This window comes from Pan troglodytes, chromosome 19, assembly GCF_028858775.2.
Source record: "Pan troglodytes isolate AG18354 chromosome 19, NHGRI_mPanTro3-v2.0_pri, whole genome shotgun sequence".
NCBI classification, from domain to species: Eukaryota; Metazoa; Chordata; class Mammalia; order Primates; family Hominidae; genus Pan; species Pan troglodytes.
This window is the reverse complement of record NC_072417.2, coordinates 49,799,353-49,818,296: the sequence shown is the minus strand read 5'-3', so window position 1 is coordinate 49,818,296 and position 18,944 is coordinate 49,799,353. Positions and strand designations below refer to the sequence as shown.

At 50.4% G+C, this 18,944-nt stretch overlaps 2 protein-coding genes across 4 annotated transcripts in view; both read left to right on the top strand.

Moving 5' to 3' along the window:
- DRC3 (dynein regulatory complex subunit 3) overlaps window positions 1-18,944 on the top strand; it is a 45,535-nt gene that overhangs the window by 22,879 nt on the left and 3,712 nt on the right. For 2 of the 3 annotated variants that reach the window (XM_016930664.4, XM_063798130.1), the window contains exons 9-11: window positions 1,914-2,088; window positions 8,935-9,066; window positions 10,751-11,006. In XM_016930664.4, coding sequence (XP_016786153.2) covers window positions 1,914-2,088; window positions 8,935-9,066; window positions 10,751-10,918 — 475 coding nt within the window. In that variant the 3' untranslated portion in view covers window positions 10,919-11,006. 3 annotated transcript variants of the gene reach the window in all.
- Window positions 16,939-18,777, top strand: LOC112206053 (small ribosomal subunit protein uS5-like). Its single transcript, XM_063798897.1, has one exon. It carries the CDS (start codon window positions 17,037-17,039, stop codon window positions 17,508-17,510), a length of 474 nt encoding a protein of 157 aa, XP_063654967.1. The 5' UTR covers window positions 16,939-17,036; the 3' UTR covers window positions 17,511-18,777.

The window sequence follows — 18,944 nt, the reverse complement described above, 5'->3', positions numbered from 1 at the left end:
GCTTTTGAAGCTTTGTCTGTGGGGCCTGAGAATCTCATTCTTTCCCCAGTTGCCTGGAGCCCAGAGGACGTGGTTGGTACCTGTCATTAGGGCTGTGGCTGTGACCATCGATCAATTGGCTTAAGTTGTGAGCTGAGGGACTCAGGACAGAATCAAGGAGCTCCTGGATCTGAGAGCTCTGAGCTAAGGCATCCAGTCACAGGTGAGTCTGTGGAGCCACCTTCACTGGATAGAGAAAAATTCACTCAAAAACCTAACATTCTGGGCCTGTGAGGTGGCTCATGCCTATAATCCCAGCACTTTGGGAGGCCAAGGCAGGAGGATTGCTTGAGGCCAGGAATTTGAGACCAGTCTAGGCTAGGCAATGTAGTGAGACCCTATCTGTATTAGTCTGTTTTCATGCTCCTGATAAAGATATACTTGAGACTGGGCAATTTACAAAAGAAAGAGGTTTTTGGTTTTTTTGTTTTTTTGTTTTTGTTTTGTTTTTTGAGACAGCGTTGCACTGTTGTTGCCCAGGCTGGAGTGCAATTGCGCAATCTCAGCTCACTGCAACCTCCGCCTCCTGGGTTCAAGCGATTTTCCTGCCTCAGCCTCCCAAGTAGTTGGGATTACAGGCATGCGCCACCACACCTGGCTAATTTTTTGTATTTAGTAGAGACTGGGTTTCACTATGTTGGTCAGGCTGGTCTCAAACTCCTGACCTCAGGTGATCTGCCTCGGCCTTCCAAAGTGTTGGGATTACAGGCGTGAGCCACCGCGCCCAGCCAGAAAGAGGTTTAATTGAACTTACAGTTCCACATGGCTGGGGAGGCCTCACAATCATGGCAGAAGGCAAGGAGGAGCAAGTCACATCTTACATGGGCAGTGGGCAAAGAAAGAAAGCCTGTGCAGGGAAACTCCCATATTTAAAACCATCAGATCTCATGAGACTCATTCACTATCATGAGAACAGCACAGGAAAGACTCACCCCTATAATTCAATTACCCCCCACCGGGTTCCTCCCACAACACATGGGAATTATGGGAGTTACAATTCAAGATGAGTTTGGGTGGAGACACAGCCAAACCATATCACCATCTCTAAAAAAAACCAAACACACCTGACATTCTGGAAAGAATGAGGGCAGGGTGGTGAGGAACAGTGAAGAGCAGGGCTCCAGAGCTGGGTTGTTTCTGCCAGCTGGTGACCCAGGTTTGCCTTGGCTGTAGCCCTGTGTAGCCGTGTGACTTTGGGCAAGGCATTTCATCTCTCCGGGCATCAGTTTCCATCCCACAGGATCACCAAGGTCCTGTAGGCTTTACCTGGTTGACTCCAAGGACTCCATGTGGCAGGCTCTTTTGTACCCTCAGCTGCAGATGAGGAAACTGAGGCCCAGAGAGGTGAAGTGACTTGCCAGGGTGGGTCCTGGAAGCAGTGGCAGAGCCAGGACTTGAACATCCCCAGCACAGCTACAGCAGCTGAGCACCAAGACAGGCCCTCAGTAAGGGTGCCCTTCCAGATAGCACACCAGAGACAGAAACACACACTGCCTGCTTCCCCAGCTGGGACCGGCTCGCAGGCCCCCAGGGTCCCCAGGCCTCTCTTCTGGGGCCTCTCTGAGCATGTCTGCCTTCTGCTCGGTAGACTCCGCAATGGATTCTGCCTCCTTCCTTCACACAGGCCCCATTCCTGAATCCCTCAGGCTGAGGGTGGGGATGCACCAAACACACATTTTACCTACATCTCAATCCTGGCTCTCTGGGCCTTTGATTTCTTCATCCACCAAATGAACCAAATGAGACCAGGAGTTTGAGTCTCACACACTGTTGAGCGCACAGTCTGTGCACTGTGCCAGGGTTACCAACACCTTGGCCGTGCCCTCCGCAGCCTGCTCCTGAAACAGCTGTGGGCTTCCTTAACAGCCACTCACCTACAAGGACAAGTTTGTCATCATCTGCGTGAATATTTTTGAGTATGGCCTGAAACAGCAGGAGAAGCGGAAAACAGAGCTTGACACCTTCAGTGAATGTGTCCATGAGGCCATCCAGGAAAACCAGGAGCAGGGCAAACGCAAGATTGCCAAGTTCGAGGAGAAGCACTTGTCGGTAGGCCCCGAGCCTCCTGAGGCCCTCCCTGTCTCCTGCTGTAGGCCCTCCCTGCTCTTGCCACTCCCACTGTAGGGGGGCTGCAACTCCTGTACCCTCTGATGACCCCTGAGGCCAATGGTTATTGTCCCCATTTGCCAGAGATCATACAGCTAATCAGTGGCAGAGCCAAGGCCCGCCTTACACCAGCACCACCAACCACAGCTCCCCACTGCTTGACGTGTGGCCTGTGGGTCTTTGTCACACAAAGCGCCCTTGGGATTCAAGGTCGGCCCTACCCCCCAACTTATCATCATCGTTACTATTAATAACAGTATTAGTATGACCATTACTATTTTGACAGTAATGATTACCATCCTTTTATTCATTCATTCATTTAATAGACATTTTCTGAGCTCTACTCTCTGCCTGATCCTAAGAAGCTAGAGCCACACTGGCCATGGTTCCTGCCCTTGTGGGGCTCAGACCCAGGCCCAGGCCCCACCCCCCACCTGAGCAAGCAGAGGGATCAGTGCCATCCTGGAGGGAAGCCTGGGGAGCCTTGGGGGTGCCCTAGGGGCGCCTTATCTCAGGCTGGGGAGTTTAGGGAAGGCTGAGGCTCACAGAAGAAAGAAAAGTTGATGGGGAGGAAGGGCGTTCCTCCACCCACTAGGAGCAGCAAAGGAGAAGACTCTGGGTGGTCAGGACTCAGCCTAACCAGGCCATGGGGTCCAGCCCAAGCAGGGGCCATTGGGAAGGGCACCAATCTTTGTATTTGATGGCAGCTGCCTCTTTGAGTTGGCATTACTTTTAAAGACAGGATGCTTAGCCTGTTGTAAATCACAGATCTTTGTGAGATGCTAAGGAAAGCTGTGGACCTTCTTTTTCCTCAAAAAACTGTTCACACACACCAAGCTTGCTTGTAGCATAAGGGGCTTTAGGGAGCCCATCCTTGTTGTGAACTTAAAGTAGAGCAAAGTCCCTCGATGCGCAAGTTCAGATCTGATGGAGTTGGTGATCCACTCCCATGTGCTTCCCGCCTCCCCAACGGCCACCCCCATTCCTGTCTCATTAACCTCCAGGGCCTCACATGTTGTGCGATTTAATTCTCAAGACCCTCCTTGTTATATTTTAGGGAGCAGGGGTTACTGCATTCAACCAGAAGTTCAAAACTGTCAGCAGAGGAATACATTTGGCTCACATATGTGTTTTATTTGGCCTGAATAGGGTTTTAAAACATTTCGAACATCCTGCTGACATTAGAAACTAGCAGATTTCACAGAAAAAATTGTGGTTGCCAGCTTCTCTGGAAGCAACTGTCATCAGGGCTTGAGTGGCAGTTGTCCCCTCTGGACAGGTCATGTCTCCAGTCCCGCAGTCCCTGTCCAGCCTTCCTTCCTGATATTTATCTGGTCCCTGTAGCCACTGGGCTTGGGAGTGTCAGCTAGCTGGCTCTTCCTGAGGCCTGGTGCAGGGACCCAGCCCTCAGCAGCGAGTCCCTTTGCATAAGCAGGATATGGGCCATGCCAAGCCTGACTTGGAACATGGAACGTGCCACTCGCTCCTCCGTTCAGGCACCTGCCTTCATTGCGGGCCAGCTCCTCAAAGGCCACCTCGGACGAGCTGACCATCCTAGTGCTCCCCTTCTAGAGCCAAGAGCAGTGGATCCTGCTCAGCCTGCACGCGGAGTCCCCGGGCCCTGGAAATGTGCTCACATTCAGGCCCAGCAGCACCCTGTGGCCTGGCACAGGGATTTTCCATTGTTCCCTGGGTGCTTTCCATGCACAGCCTGGATAGAGGCCACTGACTTGGAAGTTCCCAAGACCCCATAGGCCCTGCAGACCTCCAGTTCCCTCCCTGACAGGCCCTCTCCTATAGGTTTTCCTACGCTCCTCCCACTCATCCCCATTAGGCCTCATCCATTGCACACAGTGCACTGCTCCAGGTGCCCAGTGAGTCACGTTTCAGGGTCATGCTGCAGCCATGTAAGGCTTGGGGCTCAGGCAGACTCCTCACTGGTGACCCAGAGACACATTATTGACCCTCTCCTAGCCTCCATTGCCTCATTTGCAGAACAGAGATAACCACCTTGAAGAACTGTAGTGAGAAACAGAGACAGAGAGGGAAAGCACTTGTGCAAGGCCTGGAGCAGAGTCAGCCCAAAAGGATGACAGCATGTCTGTGTGTAGTCAGCTGCACTCTCGAATGAGTAGTGTGTGCACATGGCACAGCCTGAAGAATGGCCACTGGGGGATATGGTCTCCCTCCTACTCCTGTATCTCTCTGTGTGTGTGTGTGTGCGCGTGCACGCACACGCGCACATAGCATGCCCTATTCTGTACTTTGCTTTCGTGTGTGTGTGTGTGAGCATAGCATGCCCTGTTCTGTACTTTGCTTTCCTATGTGTGTGTACGTGTATGCATAGCATGCCCTGTTCTGTACTTTGCTTTCCTGTGTGTGTGTGTGTGTGTGCATAGCATGCTGTTCTGTACTTTGCTTTCGCGTGAGTGTGTGTGTGTGTGCATAGCATGCCTTGTTCTGTACTTTGCTTTCGTGTGTGTGTGTGTGCATAGCATACCGTTCTGTACTTTGCTTTCGCGTGAGTGTGTGTGTGTGTGTGCATAGCATGCCTTGTTCTGTACTTTGCTTTCCTATGTGTGTGTGTGTGTGTGTGCATAGCATGCCCTGTTCTGTACTTTGCTTTCGCGTGAGAGTGTGTGTGTGTGTGTGTGTGTGCATAGCATGCCCTGTTCTGTACTTTGCTTTCGCGTGAGTGTGTGTGTGTGTGTGTGCATAGCATGCCTTGCTCTGTACTTTGCTTTCGTGTGTGTGTGTGTGCGCGCGCATAGCATGCCCTGTTCTGTACTTTGCTTTCGCGTGAGTGTGTGTGTGTGTGTGTGCATAGCATGCCTTGTTCTGTACTTTGCTTTCCTATATTATGCATCTTGGAGAGCCTTCCAAAATGAAAAAGTAGCTTCTTTTTTTTATAGCTAAAATATCGCATTGCATGGGTGAGCCATAATTATTTAGCCAGTCCCTGTTGATGGACAGTTAGGTTTTTTCCCAACCTTTTGCTCTTTTAGTGTTCCACTGAATAAGTTGGTGCAAGTTTGACCTGCAGGATGAAGTCCTAGAAGTGGAACTGTGCATTGGTTTTTTTCATGGTTATTGTCCAACTGTAACCTACAGAACCTGTACCTTCCACAGCCGTCATCAGGCCAGTGTCACAGGCTTCCTCATGTTTGCCAATCTGTGCACCCTGAGTATGCGTTTATTTTCTCTTACGTGGGGATGAGCAACATGTTTTGCATGTTTTACAACCATTTGTGTTTTTTATTCTGTGAATTATTTGTACTTATATTTTGCCCTTGCCCACTTTTCTATTTGGTTTTTGGTTTCTCTCTCTCTTCTTAAATTATTTATTATTATTATTTTCAGAATAGGGTCTAACTCCATTGCCCAGGTTGGAGTGCAGTGCACCATTATAGCTCACTGCAACCTTGAACTCCTGGGCTCAAGCAATCCTCGTGCCTCAGCCTCCTGAGTAGCTGGGACTACAGGAACACAACACCACACCTGGCTGTTTCTTTCTTTTTTTCTTTTTCTTTCTTTTTTTTTTTAGCTAGTCAAATTTTGCAGTGGGAGACTGTATACCAACTTCAGTGACACCAAATTTAATAAGTTCTGATAACCTACTACCATCAGACCAGACCTTTCTTTTTTAAAAAGTTATTACCTGGCTGGGCGTGGTAGCTCACGTCTGTAATCTCAGCACTTTCGGAGGCCAAGGTGGGTGGATCACCTGAGGTCAGGAGTTCGAGACCAGCCTGGACAACATGGTGAAACCCCGTCTCTACTAAAAATACAAAAATTAGCCAGGGTGGTGATGCATGCCTGTAATCCCAGCTACTTGGGAGGCTGAGGCAGGAGAATCACTTGAACCCAGGAGGTGGAGGTTGCAGTGGGCCAAGATCATGCCACTGCATTCCAGCCTGGGCAATAGAGTGAGAGTCTGTCTCAAAAAAAGAAAAAAAATGTTATTACTTTGTAGGAGCTCTTTGTAGATTGTGTCAGTGAAATGAATGGCAAATATTTTTCCCGGTTTGTGTTTTATCTTGCAATGTTGTCTGTGGCGCTTTTGCCATTCAGAATGAAAAATTTTTTTGGCTGGGGGAGGTGGTTCACAACTGTAATCCCAGCACTTCGGGAAGCTGTGGCAGGAAGATCGCTTGAGCCCAGCAGTTTGAGAGCAGCCTGGGCAACATAGTAAGACCCCATCTTAAAAGTAAATACCTAAATAAATTTAAAAGAATTTAAAAATTTTTAAGGTAGTAGAATTTACCAATCTTCTGGTTATATTTGGCAAGATCTCAGATTATTTGTTAAAAATCTCCCAGGTTTGGCCGGACGCAGTGGCTTATGCATGTAATCCCAGCACTTTGGGAGACCAAGGCGGGCGGGTCACCTGAGGGTCGGGAGTTTGAGACCAGCCTGCCAACATGGTGAAACCCCATCTCTACTAAAAATGCAAAAATTCACTGGGCATGGTGGCAGGCACCTATAATCCCAGCTACTTGGGAAGCTGAGGCGAGAGAATCGCTGGAAACTGGGAGACAGAGGTTGCAGTGAACCAAGATCACGTCACTGCACTCCAGCCTGGGTGACAGTGTGAGACTCTGTCTCAAAGAAAAAAAAAATCTCCCAGGTTTTCTGCTAGCACTTATGGTTTAATTTTTTACATTTGAATCTTCATCAGGAATTTGTTTTCATGTAAGGCTTGAGGTAGGGATCGAGCCTGGTTTTTCTCCAGACAGGGTAGCTATTATTATGTCATTCGCCCCCCTCAATCATGCTGTTACTCCATCCTCCTTCATGACTAATACCAGGCATCAACAAAAACAAGCCAAAATCACATCTGGTGTTGGTGGTAACCCAGGCCCTTTGCTAGTAAGCAGCTGGTAGTCAGTGCTGTTTGGACCCCAGGTTGCCATATACCCTCTGAGCACCCCCTCATTCCAAAGGGCTCAGCATCTATTTAGCATTAGCTTCCACTTGCTCACTGGGGTTCTGTGTGGGTTCAATTCATCTCCTCAAAGACTGGAACTGTCTTTCCTTGCCAGGGTCTTTCCTGGCCTGTGCCTGTGATAGGCCTTTTATAGGAGCCTCCGATAGCCGAGCTCCACTGTGCACCAGGTGCTTCCTGTACACGGCCTCTGATCCCCAGGACCCCGTGAGGCAGAGATGCTTCTCCCCATTTACAGTGAGGAAACTGAGTCAGCGAATGAAAGTGGGTCTCTCAAGGTCACACTGCTAAGTGACCCAGGCAGGATTCAAATTCAGGTTCACCTAACTCTGAAGTTGTAAGGCAGGTAAATTTTTTCCTCTAGCTTATCAGGGTCACTGACTAGGACCAAGAATTAAACTGACATAAGACAAACGAGAAAAGCATACAAATTTTATTGAGTAATTTGTACATGTACATGGGAGCATTCACAAGCAAAATGAAGGCTCAAGAAGCCGTTAGGGCTGAAAGCTTATATACTTAGTTGGACAGAGAGTAGTGAATTGTGAGAACGTGACAAGACAAAGAGGTTTGGGCTAAGGCAGTTCATCGTGGAGAAGTGACAAGGCAGATGAGCGTTAGTTTAACAAGGTTTGTTCACACAGATTCCCCTTGGCCCGGACTCCCTCCCTCTGATGATAAGAATGGCTTCTTGGCCGGGCACAGTGGCTCACACCTGTAATCCCAGCACTCTGGGAGGCCGAGGTGGGTGGATCATGAGGTCAGGAGTTCAAGACCAGCCTGGCCAAGATGGTGAAACCCCGTCTCTACTAAAAATACAAATAAAAATTAGCCAGTCATAGTGGCAGGTGCCTGTAATCCTAGCTACTCAGGAGACTGAGGCAGAGAATTGCTTGAACTCAGGAGGCAGAGGTTGCAGTGACCGAGATCGTACCACTGCACTCCAGCCTGGGTGACAGAGTGAGACTACGTCTTAAAAAAAAAAAAAAAAAAAAAAGAATGGTTTCTTTCCTCCTGGTACAGGGAGGGCACGTTTCCCATGGGAGATTTAACTTCTGCTTTCAGGAAGAAAAAGGGAGTTCAGGGTGTCCTCTTTGCATTTTCTGTTTTTAAGCTTTTTTTTTTTTTTTTTTTTTGAGACAGAGTCTCACTCTGTCGCCCAGGCTGGAGTGCAGTGGCACAATCTCGGCTCACTGCAAGCCCCACCTCCCAGGTTCACGCCATTCTCCTGCCTCAGCCTCCCGAGTAGCTGGGACTATAGGCACCCGCCACCATGCCTGGCTAATTTTTTTTTTTTTTTTTTTTTGTATTTTTAGTATAGATGGGGTTTCACTGTGATAGCCAGGATGGTCTCGATCTCCTGACCTCATGATCCACCCACCTCGGCCTCCCAAAGTGCTGGGATTACAGGCATAAGCCACCGCTCCCGGCCTTTAAGTATCTTTAACTCAAAATAATCACTATGCCAAAGCGGCATATTTTGGTGTGAAATGCTCTGAACCCCATGAAAGCCATGGCTCCTTCTACCCTGCCTACCAGCCTCTAATAAAAACCTGAGCTAACAGGGAGTGAGCACTTGCTAGTGCTCAAAGAGCCTCACATGTGTTCTCTCACTTGTGTCAAGGGTAGGGGCTATCAATCGCACTTTACAGACCAGGAAACTGAGGCATGGAGAGGGTAGGTAGCTTCTACATGCTCTCAGAGCCAGCAAATGGCAAAGCTGAGACTTGCACTTGGGCAGGCTGACTCGAGTCCAAATTCTTACCCATAAAACCAAATTGCCACCTGCCATTATCTAATTACACTTAGTTGTTGATTCCTAAAGTGCAGTCTATTGTTTCTAGAGTTTAAGTGCCATTCGAGAGGAGTCGGAACTGCGCAACATTGAGAAGATGATCCTAGAATGCAGTGCTGACATCAGTGAGTTGTTCGATGCGCTCATGACGCTGGAGATGCAGCTGGTGGAGCAGCTGGAGGTAAGGCTGGGCCCTGGGCACAAGTGCCAGAATCTGGCGATGCAGCTGCACATCCATAGGTGAACTGTAGCCTTCATGGGCACGCCTCTGCTGGAAACATCCAGCACGACTCAGCGTGGCAGGCTGTAGCTTTCTTGCTCATCAGTACTGTTTGCTTTTATTACATTTTAATCATTTAGATTGGAAGTGATTCTTGTGGAAAATGAGAGGTGAGCTCATTCTTCTGAAATGTTCCCCCTATCCTGGAAGTCAGTGGGGAGAGGTTTTTGATTAGACCCCTGGAGCTATCCGGGTACTCTAAAGGCAAAGCGCACCCCCACTTGGGGACCAAACAAAGACCCCTCCGCATTGCAGCCTGCAGTTGCCGCTTCTCAGGCGACGCGAGGAGGCTGCAACTCAGCACTAAGTAGTGGAAATGAAAAGCGCCGCTGTCTGAAATTCATTAGCAGCCAGAGTATGTGTTACAAGGCAGCGGAGGCTGGGAGTCTGAAGTGGTGTGATGAATTGAACCTCATCGGATGCTGCTGTGGCTGGGCCAAGTGATAGCACCTAATCAATTCCTCACACGTCAAGTGACACCTCAGACATGGGATAGATTTCCCCATCACATCACAGGGCAGGTGCTCCCTCCCTGCTGGAGAGCACAGGCACTGCAGAAGCAGCGCACAGTGCCGGGGGAGAGTGAGGCAGCAGCTCCCAGCCTTTTCAGGCACGGAGATTGCTTTTCAACATCCAAACATTTCCCAGAACCCATGTGCCATCCTACTTGTATTACTGGTGGCCAGAAAACCACAAGCGCAATCATGCTTTTCAATGACCCTATTTTTATTCACGAGAACAGCACATACATGTGTTTGAAAATTATGTGATGTGCTCACTCTGCAGACAGTACTCACATTCCTATAGATTCCACCCCTGCCCACCTTGCAGCCCCTGGAGTCTATAGCAGATGGGAGTGGGGCACTCCGAGAGTGGCAGGCCTGGAGATCACATCTTCCATTGTTCCTTCAATCAACACTAACTCCCATTTGGGCCTTGCTAAGCACCACAAAACAGCAACTAACTGAAAGAGATCTGGAGTGCCAGCCCGCTCCTACTGAGGGCCTCCTCTCTGTCAGGCACCTTGCAAAGCATTTTTTGTGAAGTGACTCATTTAACCTCACCACAACGCCACAACGCAGGGATTATGCAGGTAACCTATTTCCCAGATGAGGAAGATGAGGCCCAAGGAGGTGAAATGCCTTTCCCAGAGTTACACACAGTGCTGGAGCTGGGAATACTGACCCAGGCAGTCTAGCTCTTAACAGCTCACTCCACTGTTTCCCTGGAGGTGATGCACAGATGTCACTGAGAAACCCAAAGGAGAGGGGGGGGTTGGCTGTGTGTGTGTGTGTGTTGGGCAGGCAGGTAAGGGGAGTAAGACCAGGACAAGTGTTCCTGGCAAAGTTCCAGTGACAGCATTAAACATTCAGATGGTGAGGGAGTTAATATGGTTGGAGAACAACAACTTTAGAGAGAGCAGAGGGGTCAGTTCACAACCATCTGCTCAGGAGGGTCAAGATGGGTGGTCTTTACGCTGAAGGTCTGTGATTAGAGGAGCTGGTTGCTAAATTTTGAGGAGTACCTTTTGCTCTGTGCTGGACATCTAAATATGCATGTTAACTGTGTTCTTTAACATTTCCAGGAGACTATAAACATGTTTGAAAGGAACATTGTTGACATGGTAGGACTGTTTATCGAAAATGTCCAAAGCCTATATCCTTTCTGTGATGACCTTCCCCCATGGGGAGGTGCTACAGAGCCCCTCGGCTTGTCCTGGCCTCTGGACAAAAGAATGTTCCACAGGGTCTGAGGAGGTTTCCCGACCCTCAGAACAATGATGGCCTGGTTAGAGCTGTGGTTTGGATGCCCAGAGGGACAACATCCAAACTGTTTGCAGTAGGCTCCCAGCATGATTGTTCTCATATGAGTGATGTTCACTAGGAAATGACGCCCCCTGTGTTGCAGGCAAGCACACTCTGGGGTTGAGGCAACCCCCACGTGGAAGACACTATAAGGAGTACATCAGGTGAAATGTTAGGGTGAGGAGCCAACATTGGAGCATGGCCAACCCTTCTTCCACCCGAACTCAGGGCACTCCACATGGGGCAAACTGCTGTGCTCCAGCTAGCAGCAGCCCTGTGGTCCTGCCCTCCTGGGGCTCACAGTCCCTCAGGGAGACAAGTTATAGAGGCAACAAGTGGTACCAAATGCACAGGGTGAGAAGCAGTTAACCCAGAGGCCAGGAGCCTCCATGCAGGAGGGAGAGAAGAGTGTGATGGCAGGGGCCGAGGGTCCGTCCAAGGTGTGGGGCAGGGGCAGGGAGTCGGGGAAGGCCCAGGGTTCAGAGCTTGTGAGTGGACGGTGCTGCCAGCCGGAATTTCCGAGCTCGCCTTGGGCCCTTAAAGTCTGTCTCCCGCCGTCTGAGAGCATCAGGGACGCGCCGGGCCTGCTCCTCCCGGGCCTTTGCTTAACTCGGGGCTGCACGATGGCCCAGTGCCGGGACCTGGAGAATCACCACCACGAGAAGCTCCTGGAGATCTCTATCAGCACCCTGGAGAAGATTGTCGAGGGCGACCTGGGCGAGGACCTGCCTAACGACCTGCGCGCGGTAGGCGGGGCGGGCGGAGCATGTCGGGGAAGGGCTGGATGGAGTTGGACTGGGTGGGGAAGGGGCGGAGATGGGGCGGGGCGGGGCGGGGGGAGCTGGGAGGGAGGGGAGGGGCGGGGCGGGCTGCTCGGAGCCTGACAGATGTGGTCCAGCCCAGCTCTGTGGCTGGACTGAGGCTCTGTGAGTAAGCCTGACAACCTCCCAGAGCCTCAGTGTTCTCATCTGCAAAAGGGCACACTAACCTGCTTTACAGGGTTGCTGGCAGATAAAATAGGCTAACAAAGCACCTGGTGGGGCACCCAGTGGGGCCCAGTTAAAGAGGAGCTCATGATAATTAGATGGTTTCAACTTTCCAACAGGGTCATTTCCAAAAGTTCAATTATGTGGAGGCTTCTGGCACTTTCTAAGAGAAGCAGTTACAGGTAGAGGTTGAAGTCTGAGATTTCCCCTGGAGGTCTTCTTAACCTTAGAGTCTGTATGATGAGTACTGTGGGGGTGTTGGAACCACCATTTCTGATCCCGCACAATGCCATCCGGTTTGCACCAGCACATCCACTGATGAATGGTCACAAAATCAGCAGGGTCGGCCTGGGGAACCTGGCTCCATCCCTGGGGTCTGCACGCTAAGAAGGCTCTCCCGGATGTCTGCGCTGGGTCCCGCAGTAGCATGTCTATGTCTCTGGAAGGAGTGTGGGCATCAAGGGCCCAGACAGAGATACTATGTTGTCAGGGCCTGCTTTAGTGCATGCATCATTCACTCCACTGCCAGTTTCTCAGCTTCTCTCTGTCGCGACATCACCACCGAGGCAAGCCACCATCGTCCTTGGCCTGGACTGCTTGCCTCTTTACTGTCCTCTTACAGTCCGTCCTCCATGTGGCAGCCAGAGGGACCCTTGAAAACCCAAACCCTATCACTGCACACTTTTACACAACACCTTCTAGTGGCTTTCATGACCCCTAGCGTCAGCTCCTCCCCATAGTCCCCCAGACCCTCGTGGCTGACCCTGCCCATCTGGGCGATTCCCACCCCCAGAACCCTCACTCCTGATGCTCAGCGGCAGCCTCTGAGCTCTTCCCCAGTCACCCAGGCTTGCTCCTTTCAGTTGATATTCCACCTGGCAGACACGCTCTTCCTAGGTCCCCATGTGCCTGGCTTGTCCTTGTCATTCAGATTTCAGCTTGACTATCAGCTCTTGGGAGAGGCCTTTCTTCATCAACTTCCAGAAAAACCACTGTCTCTGTATCACATGCCCCATTTATCAGGTCAGGTCAGAGCCTCATCATAGTTTCAAACTACTTGGCTGATGTGTATTTGCTGCTGATGTGACTATTCACACTACATGTAAGCTCAGGAGGGAGGACGGGGATGGCCTTTTCACCACCATGTACCCCCTCAGTACCAGCAACAGTGTACAACATGCAGCACAGATGCCAGGCATCATCTGCAGAATGAGTGTGAGAGCGTATGCTCACCAAGCCTCCACTCTGCCAGATATGGGGCTAAGTCTTGCAGACACACAGGACCAGCAGTCCCTGACTTCCACAGCCTCTGTCCTGGGGCCCAGACAGACACCCAACATAGCAGTGTGGTGATAGGGTCACCGTGACACCAGCCTTCCCTCCCTAAGCTGTTAACTGCAGCTAATTGCTATTGACCAGACACAGGAAAACACCACCTTCCCTGTGAAGTAAGGCTGTCCCTGAGTGCCCAGTTTGGAATTCCCCAGACAGACCATCTTGGGGTGGGTGGAGATCCCTCCCAGCACAGCTCCCATGTCTGTGACACCCAGAAGGCACAGGACTGAAACGTGCCCAATTTCTAATGACTAGGACACACAGAAAAAGATGAATCCAGAGGCCAACAGCAGAGAGGCAGGCTGGGCTGGCATTTTCAGTGGCCAGCCCTCCCTCCAGCCCAGCTGGCTCTGCCTGGTGCCAGCTGACCACCATTCCTGTGGCTTTACACCTGCAGTTATAGGAAGAGACTCCCCAGGACCTTATACCATGGCCTAAGTCTCCTTCCATCTAAGCAACAAAAAATGTGACCTACCCTTCTCAGGAGGAAAAAGTATGCTCTGACTATATGAGTAATACCAACATCACTTTGAAAGGCTGAGGTGGAAGGATTGCTTCAGCCCTGGAATTTGAGACCAGCCTGGGTAACATAGCGAGACCCCCTCTCTACAAATAATAATTTAAAAATTAGGTGATGCGCACCTGGTGGTCCCAGCTACTTGGGAGACTGAGGTTGGAGGATTACTTGAGCCTGGGAGGTCAAGGTGAGCCATGCCTGTGCCACTGCACTCCAGTCTGGGTGACAGAGCAAGACCCTGTCTCAAAAAAATAAAATAAAATAAAGGAATAATACATCGCTGACATTTGACTGGGGGCCTCCTGAGGGCCAGCCCTCTGGGAAGCACTGAACTCATGTTTGCTTTTTTAATCTTCACATCAACACGGAAAAGTAGGTACTATTATGGTTCCCTTTTACAGATGAGGAAACTGAGGCACAGAGATGAAGGTAACCTGCCCAAGGACACACAGCTTATAACAGATAGGGTTGTGATTTGAACCAGGCAGTTTGATTGAAAGCCTTTGACAAAATGTCTACTGTATAGCAAGATGGGGATGTTCAGAGGAGGGACTAGGGCTGTGGGTGAAAAAAACCTGGCTTCTGTTACCTAATTATCAAGGAGCATATCTTTTTTTTTTTTTTAATTTAAAAAACATTATTTTATTCTTGTACTCATTTCTTTTTTTTTTAATTAATTTATTTATTTTTATTGATCATTCTTGGGTGTTTCTCACAGAGGGGGATTTGGCAGGGTCATAGGACAATAGTGGAGGGAGGGTCAGCAGATAAACAAGTGAACAAAGGTCTCTGGTTTTCCTATGCAGAGGACCCTGCGGCCTTCCGTAGTGTTTGTGTCCCTGGGTACTTGAGATTAGGGAGTGGTGATGACTCTTAACGAGCATGCTGCCTTCAAGCATCTGTTTAACAAAGCACATCTTGCACCACCCTTAATCCATTTAACCCTGAGTGGACACAGCACATGTTTCAGAGAGCACAGAGTTGGGGGTAAGGTCACCGATCAACAGGATCACAAGGCAGAAGAATTTTTCCTAGTACAGAACAAAATGAAAAGTCTCCCGTGTCTACCTCCCTCTACACAGACATGGCAACCATCCGATCTCTCAATCCCTTCCCCACCTTTCCCCCCGCTTCTATTCCACAAAACCGCCATTGTCATCATGGCCCGTTCCCAATGAGCTGCCGGGTACACCTCCCAGACGGGGCGGTGGCCGGGCAGAGGGGCTCCTCACTTCCCAGTAGGGGTGGCCGGGCAGAGGCGCCCCTCATCTCCCGGACCGGGCGCCTGGCCGGGCGGGGGGCTGACCCCCCCAACTCCCTCCCAGACGGGGCGGCTGGCCAGGCAGAGGGGCTCCTCACTTCCCAGTAGGGGCGGCCGGGCAGAGGCGCCCCTCACCTCCCAGACGGGGCGGCTGGCCGGGCGGGGGGCTGACCCCCCCACCTCCCTCCCGGACGGGGCGGCTGGCCGGGCAGAGGGGCTCCTCACTTCCCAGTAGGGGTGGCTGGGCAGAGGCGCCCCTCACCTCCCGGACGGGGCGGCTGGCCGGGTGGGGGGCTGACCCCCCCACCTCCCTCCCGGACAGGGCGGCTGGCCAGGTGGGGGGCTGACCCCCCCACCTCCCTCCCGGATGGGGCGGCTGGCCGGGCGGGGGGCTGACCCCCCCACCTCCCTCCCGGACGGGGCGGCTGGCCGGGCAGAGGGGCTCAAGGAGCATATCTTGATAAGTCACCCTGATGAGGTTATCTCTAAAACTCCACTCATGCAGTTGAGTGACTGTTATCAGCTCATGACCTACGTGGGGCCAATCTGTCCCATATCTATTTTCAAGTCTTTCCAGCTTTGAGAGGAAAAGCAGAACGTACATGCTGAGGAGAGAGCCTGGAGCTGGCACTGAGGGAGGGCATCTGAGTGGTGCTGGCAGCCACAGCTGCCCATTTAGGGAGGTGGGGAGGACAGAGGTGCTGCCTGGCTGCTCTGAACATCCACGCGGGTATCCGGCTGCGAGGGCAGGGTGAGTGCTCAGGCCCAGGGAGGATGCAAGTCCCCAGGGTCTGCTCAAGTGGCAGTGGGTCTGACCCAAGCCAGCAGTCTCTGGACAGGGAGACTGCCACAAGATTCTGGCTGGCACCAGGAGACTCCGCGTTGGCTTGTCCCTGCCCATCAAGCCAAGCTGCTCATTTGTCTGTGGCAGAGGAGAATGCAGGGTTGTCAGGTGCCCTTTGTGGGTATGATGGAATGATCTGATCCCACATGCCATGGGGCAGCAAGTCCTCAAGCCACTAGCAGTGCGGTGGTCCTGGGGAGGGGCACCAGCTGTTGCCTTCTCAAAAGTCACTTTGTTGCTACCCAAAGCAACCTACAGATTCAATGCAATCCCCATCAAAACACCAATGACATTCTTCGCAGAAATAGAAAAAAAATCCTACAATTTAGAATCACAAAAGACCTTGAAGAGCCAAAGCCATCCTGAGCAAAAAGAACAACGCTGGAGGCATCACATTACCAGACTTCAAAATTTACTACAAAGTTGTAGTAACCAAAACAGCATGGTACTGGCATAAAACAGACACACATTTCTCCAAGAAAACACCAAATGGTAGATGACACCATGGCAGCAGGAGGGCCCAGAAGCCTGGAATGGGAAACCATGGAAGCTTTGTCAGCAGCTTCTGGGGCTAGGATTGTGGCCATAGTCAGGGCAGGGGCTGAGGCTGCGGGGAGCTCTCAGAGGCAAGGTCCAGGCAAAGGAGTGGATGCCCATCACCAAGCTGGGCTGCCTGGTCAAGGACATGAAGATCAAGTCCCTGGAGGAGATCTATCTCTTTTCCCCGCCCATCAAGTAGTCTGAGATCATTGACTTTTTCCTGGGGGCCTCTCTCAAGGATGAGGTTTTTTTTTTTTTTTTTTTGTTTTTGTTTTTTTTTTTTGAGACGGAATTTTGCTTTTTTGCCCAGGCTGGAGTGCAATGGCATGATCTTGGCTCACGACAATCTCCACCTCCCAGGTTCAAGTGATTCTCCTGCCTCAGCCTCCCGAGTAGCTGGGATTAGGCATGCGCCACCATGCCCAGCTAATTTTGTATTTTTAGTAGAGATGGGGTTTCTCCATGTTGGTCAGGCTGGTCTCAAACTCCTGACCTCAGGTAATCTGCCCGCCTCAGCCTCCCAAAGTGCTGGGATTACAGGCGTGAGCCGCCACGCCAGGCCTAGGATGAGGTTTTAAAGATTATGCCAGTGCAGAAGCAGACCTGCCCCAGCCAGCGCAGCAGGTTCAAGGCGTTTGTTGCCATCAGGGATTACAATGGCCGTGTCAGTCTGGGTGTTAAGTGCTCCAAGGAAGCAGCCACTGCTGTCAGAGGGATCACTGTCCTGACCAAGCTCTCTACTGTCCCCGTGCAGAGGCCACTGGGGGACCAAGATTGCAAGCCCCACACTGTCCCTTGCAAGATGACAGGCTGCTGCGGCTCCATGCTGCTGCACCTTATTCCTGCACCCAGGGGCACTGGCATCCTCTTGGCCTCTGTGCCCAAGAAGATGCTGCTGATGTCCAGTATTGACAACTGCTACACCTCAGCCAGGAGCTGCAGTGCCACCCTGGGCAACTTTGCCAAGGCCACCTTTGATGCCATCTCCAAGACCTATAGCTACCTGCCCCCTGACCTCTGGGAGGAGACTGTGTTCACCAAGTCTTCCTCTCAGTAATTCACTGACCATCTTGTCAAGACCCACACCAGAGTCTGTGTGTGGAGGACTCAGGCTTCAGCTGTGGCTACAACACAGGGTTTTGTTTTGAGATGGAGCCTTGCTCTATCGCCCAGGCTGGAGTGCAGTGGTGCAATCCTGGCTCACTGCAACCTCCGCCACCTGGGTTCACATGATCCTCCTACCTCAGCCTCCCGAGTACCTGGGACTACAAGCGCACACCACCATGCCTGGTTAATTTTTTGTATTTTTAGTAGAGATGGGGTTTTACCAATGTTGGCCAGCCAGGCTGGTCTCAAACTCCTGACCTCAAGTGATCCGCCCACCTTGGCTTCCCAAAGTAACACAGGGTTTTTATATAAGAAAAATAAAGTGAATTAAGCCTGTTTAAAACAAACAAAAACACAGATACATAAACCAATGAAACAGAATAGAGAACTCAGAAATTAATCTATGTATTTACAGCCAACTGATTTTTGACAAAAGTGCCAAGAACACTCACTGGGGAAAAGACAGTCTCTTCAATAGATTTTGCTGGGAAAACTGGATATCCATATGCAGAAGAATGAAACCAGATTCCCACCTCTCACTCTATACAAAAATCAACTAAAAATGGATCTAAGACCTACATGTAAGACCTGAAACTGGCAGGGCGCAGTGGCTCATGCTTGTAATCCCAGCACTTTGGGAGCCTGAGACAGACAGATCGCTGGAGCTCATGAGTTTGAGACCAGCCTGGGCAACATGGCAAAGACCCACCTCTCTATAAAAAATACAAAAATTAGCTGGGCATGGTGGTACCTGCCTATAGTCCCAGCTACTCAGGATGCTGAGGTGGGAGGATGGCTTGAGCCCAGGAGGTGGAGGTTGTAGTGAGCTGAAATTGCACCACTGCACTCCAGCCTGAGCAATAGAGCCAGACTTTGTCTCAGAAGAAAAAAAAAAAGACCTGAAACTGTAAAATGACCAGAAGAAAACAAGAGAAATGCTTTAGGACATTGGCCTGGGAAAAATTTTTATGAATAAGACCTCAAAAGCACAGACAACAAAAGCAAAAATAAATGGAATATATCAAACTATAAATCTTCTGCACAGCAAATGAAACAACAGAGTGAAAAGACACCCTACACAACGTGACAAAATATTTGCAAACTACTTATCTGACAGGGTATTAATATCCAGAATATACAATGAACTCTAACATCTCAATAGCAAAAAAACAAACAATTCAATTAAAAACATCTGAACAGATGTTTCTCAAAAGAAGACATACAAATGGCCAACAAATACATTAAAAACTTTTCAGCATCACTAGTTATCAGGGAAATGCAAATAAGAACCAGAATGAGGCATCATCTCACCCCACTTAGGATGATAATTATCAAAAAGACAAAAAATAACAAATGCTGGTGAGGATGCAAAGAAAAAGGAACT

Bases quoted from the DNA above. Each gene is read 5' to 3' on its own strand.
- LOC112206053 (XM_063798897.1), top strand. From the start codon at position 17,037: ATGCCAGTGCAGAAGCAGACCTGCCCCAGCCAGCGCAGCAGGTTCAAG.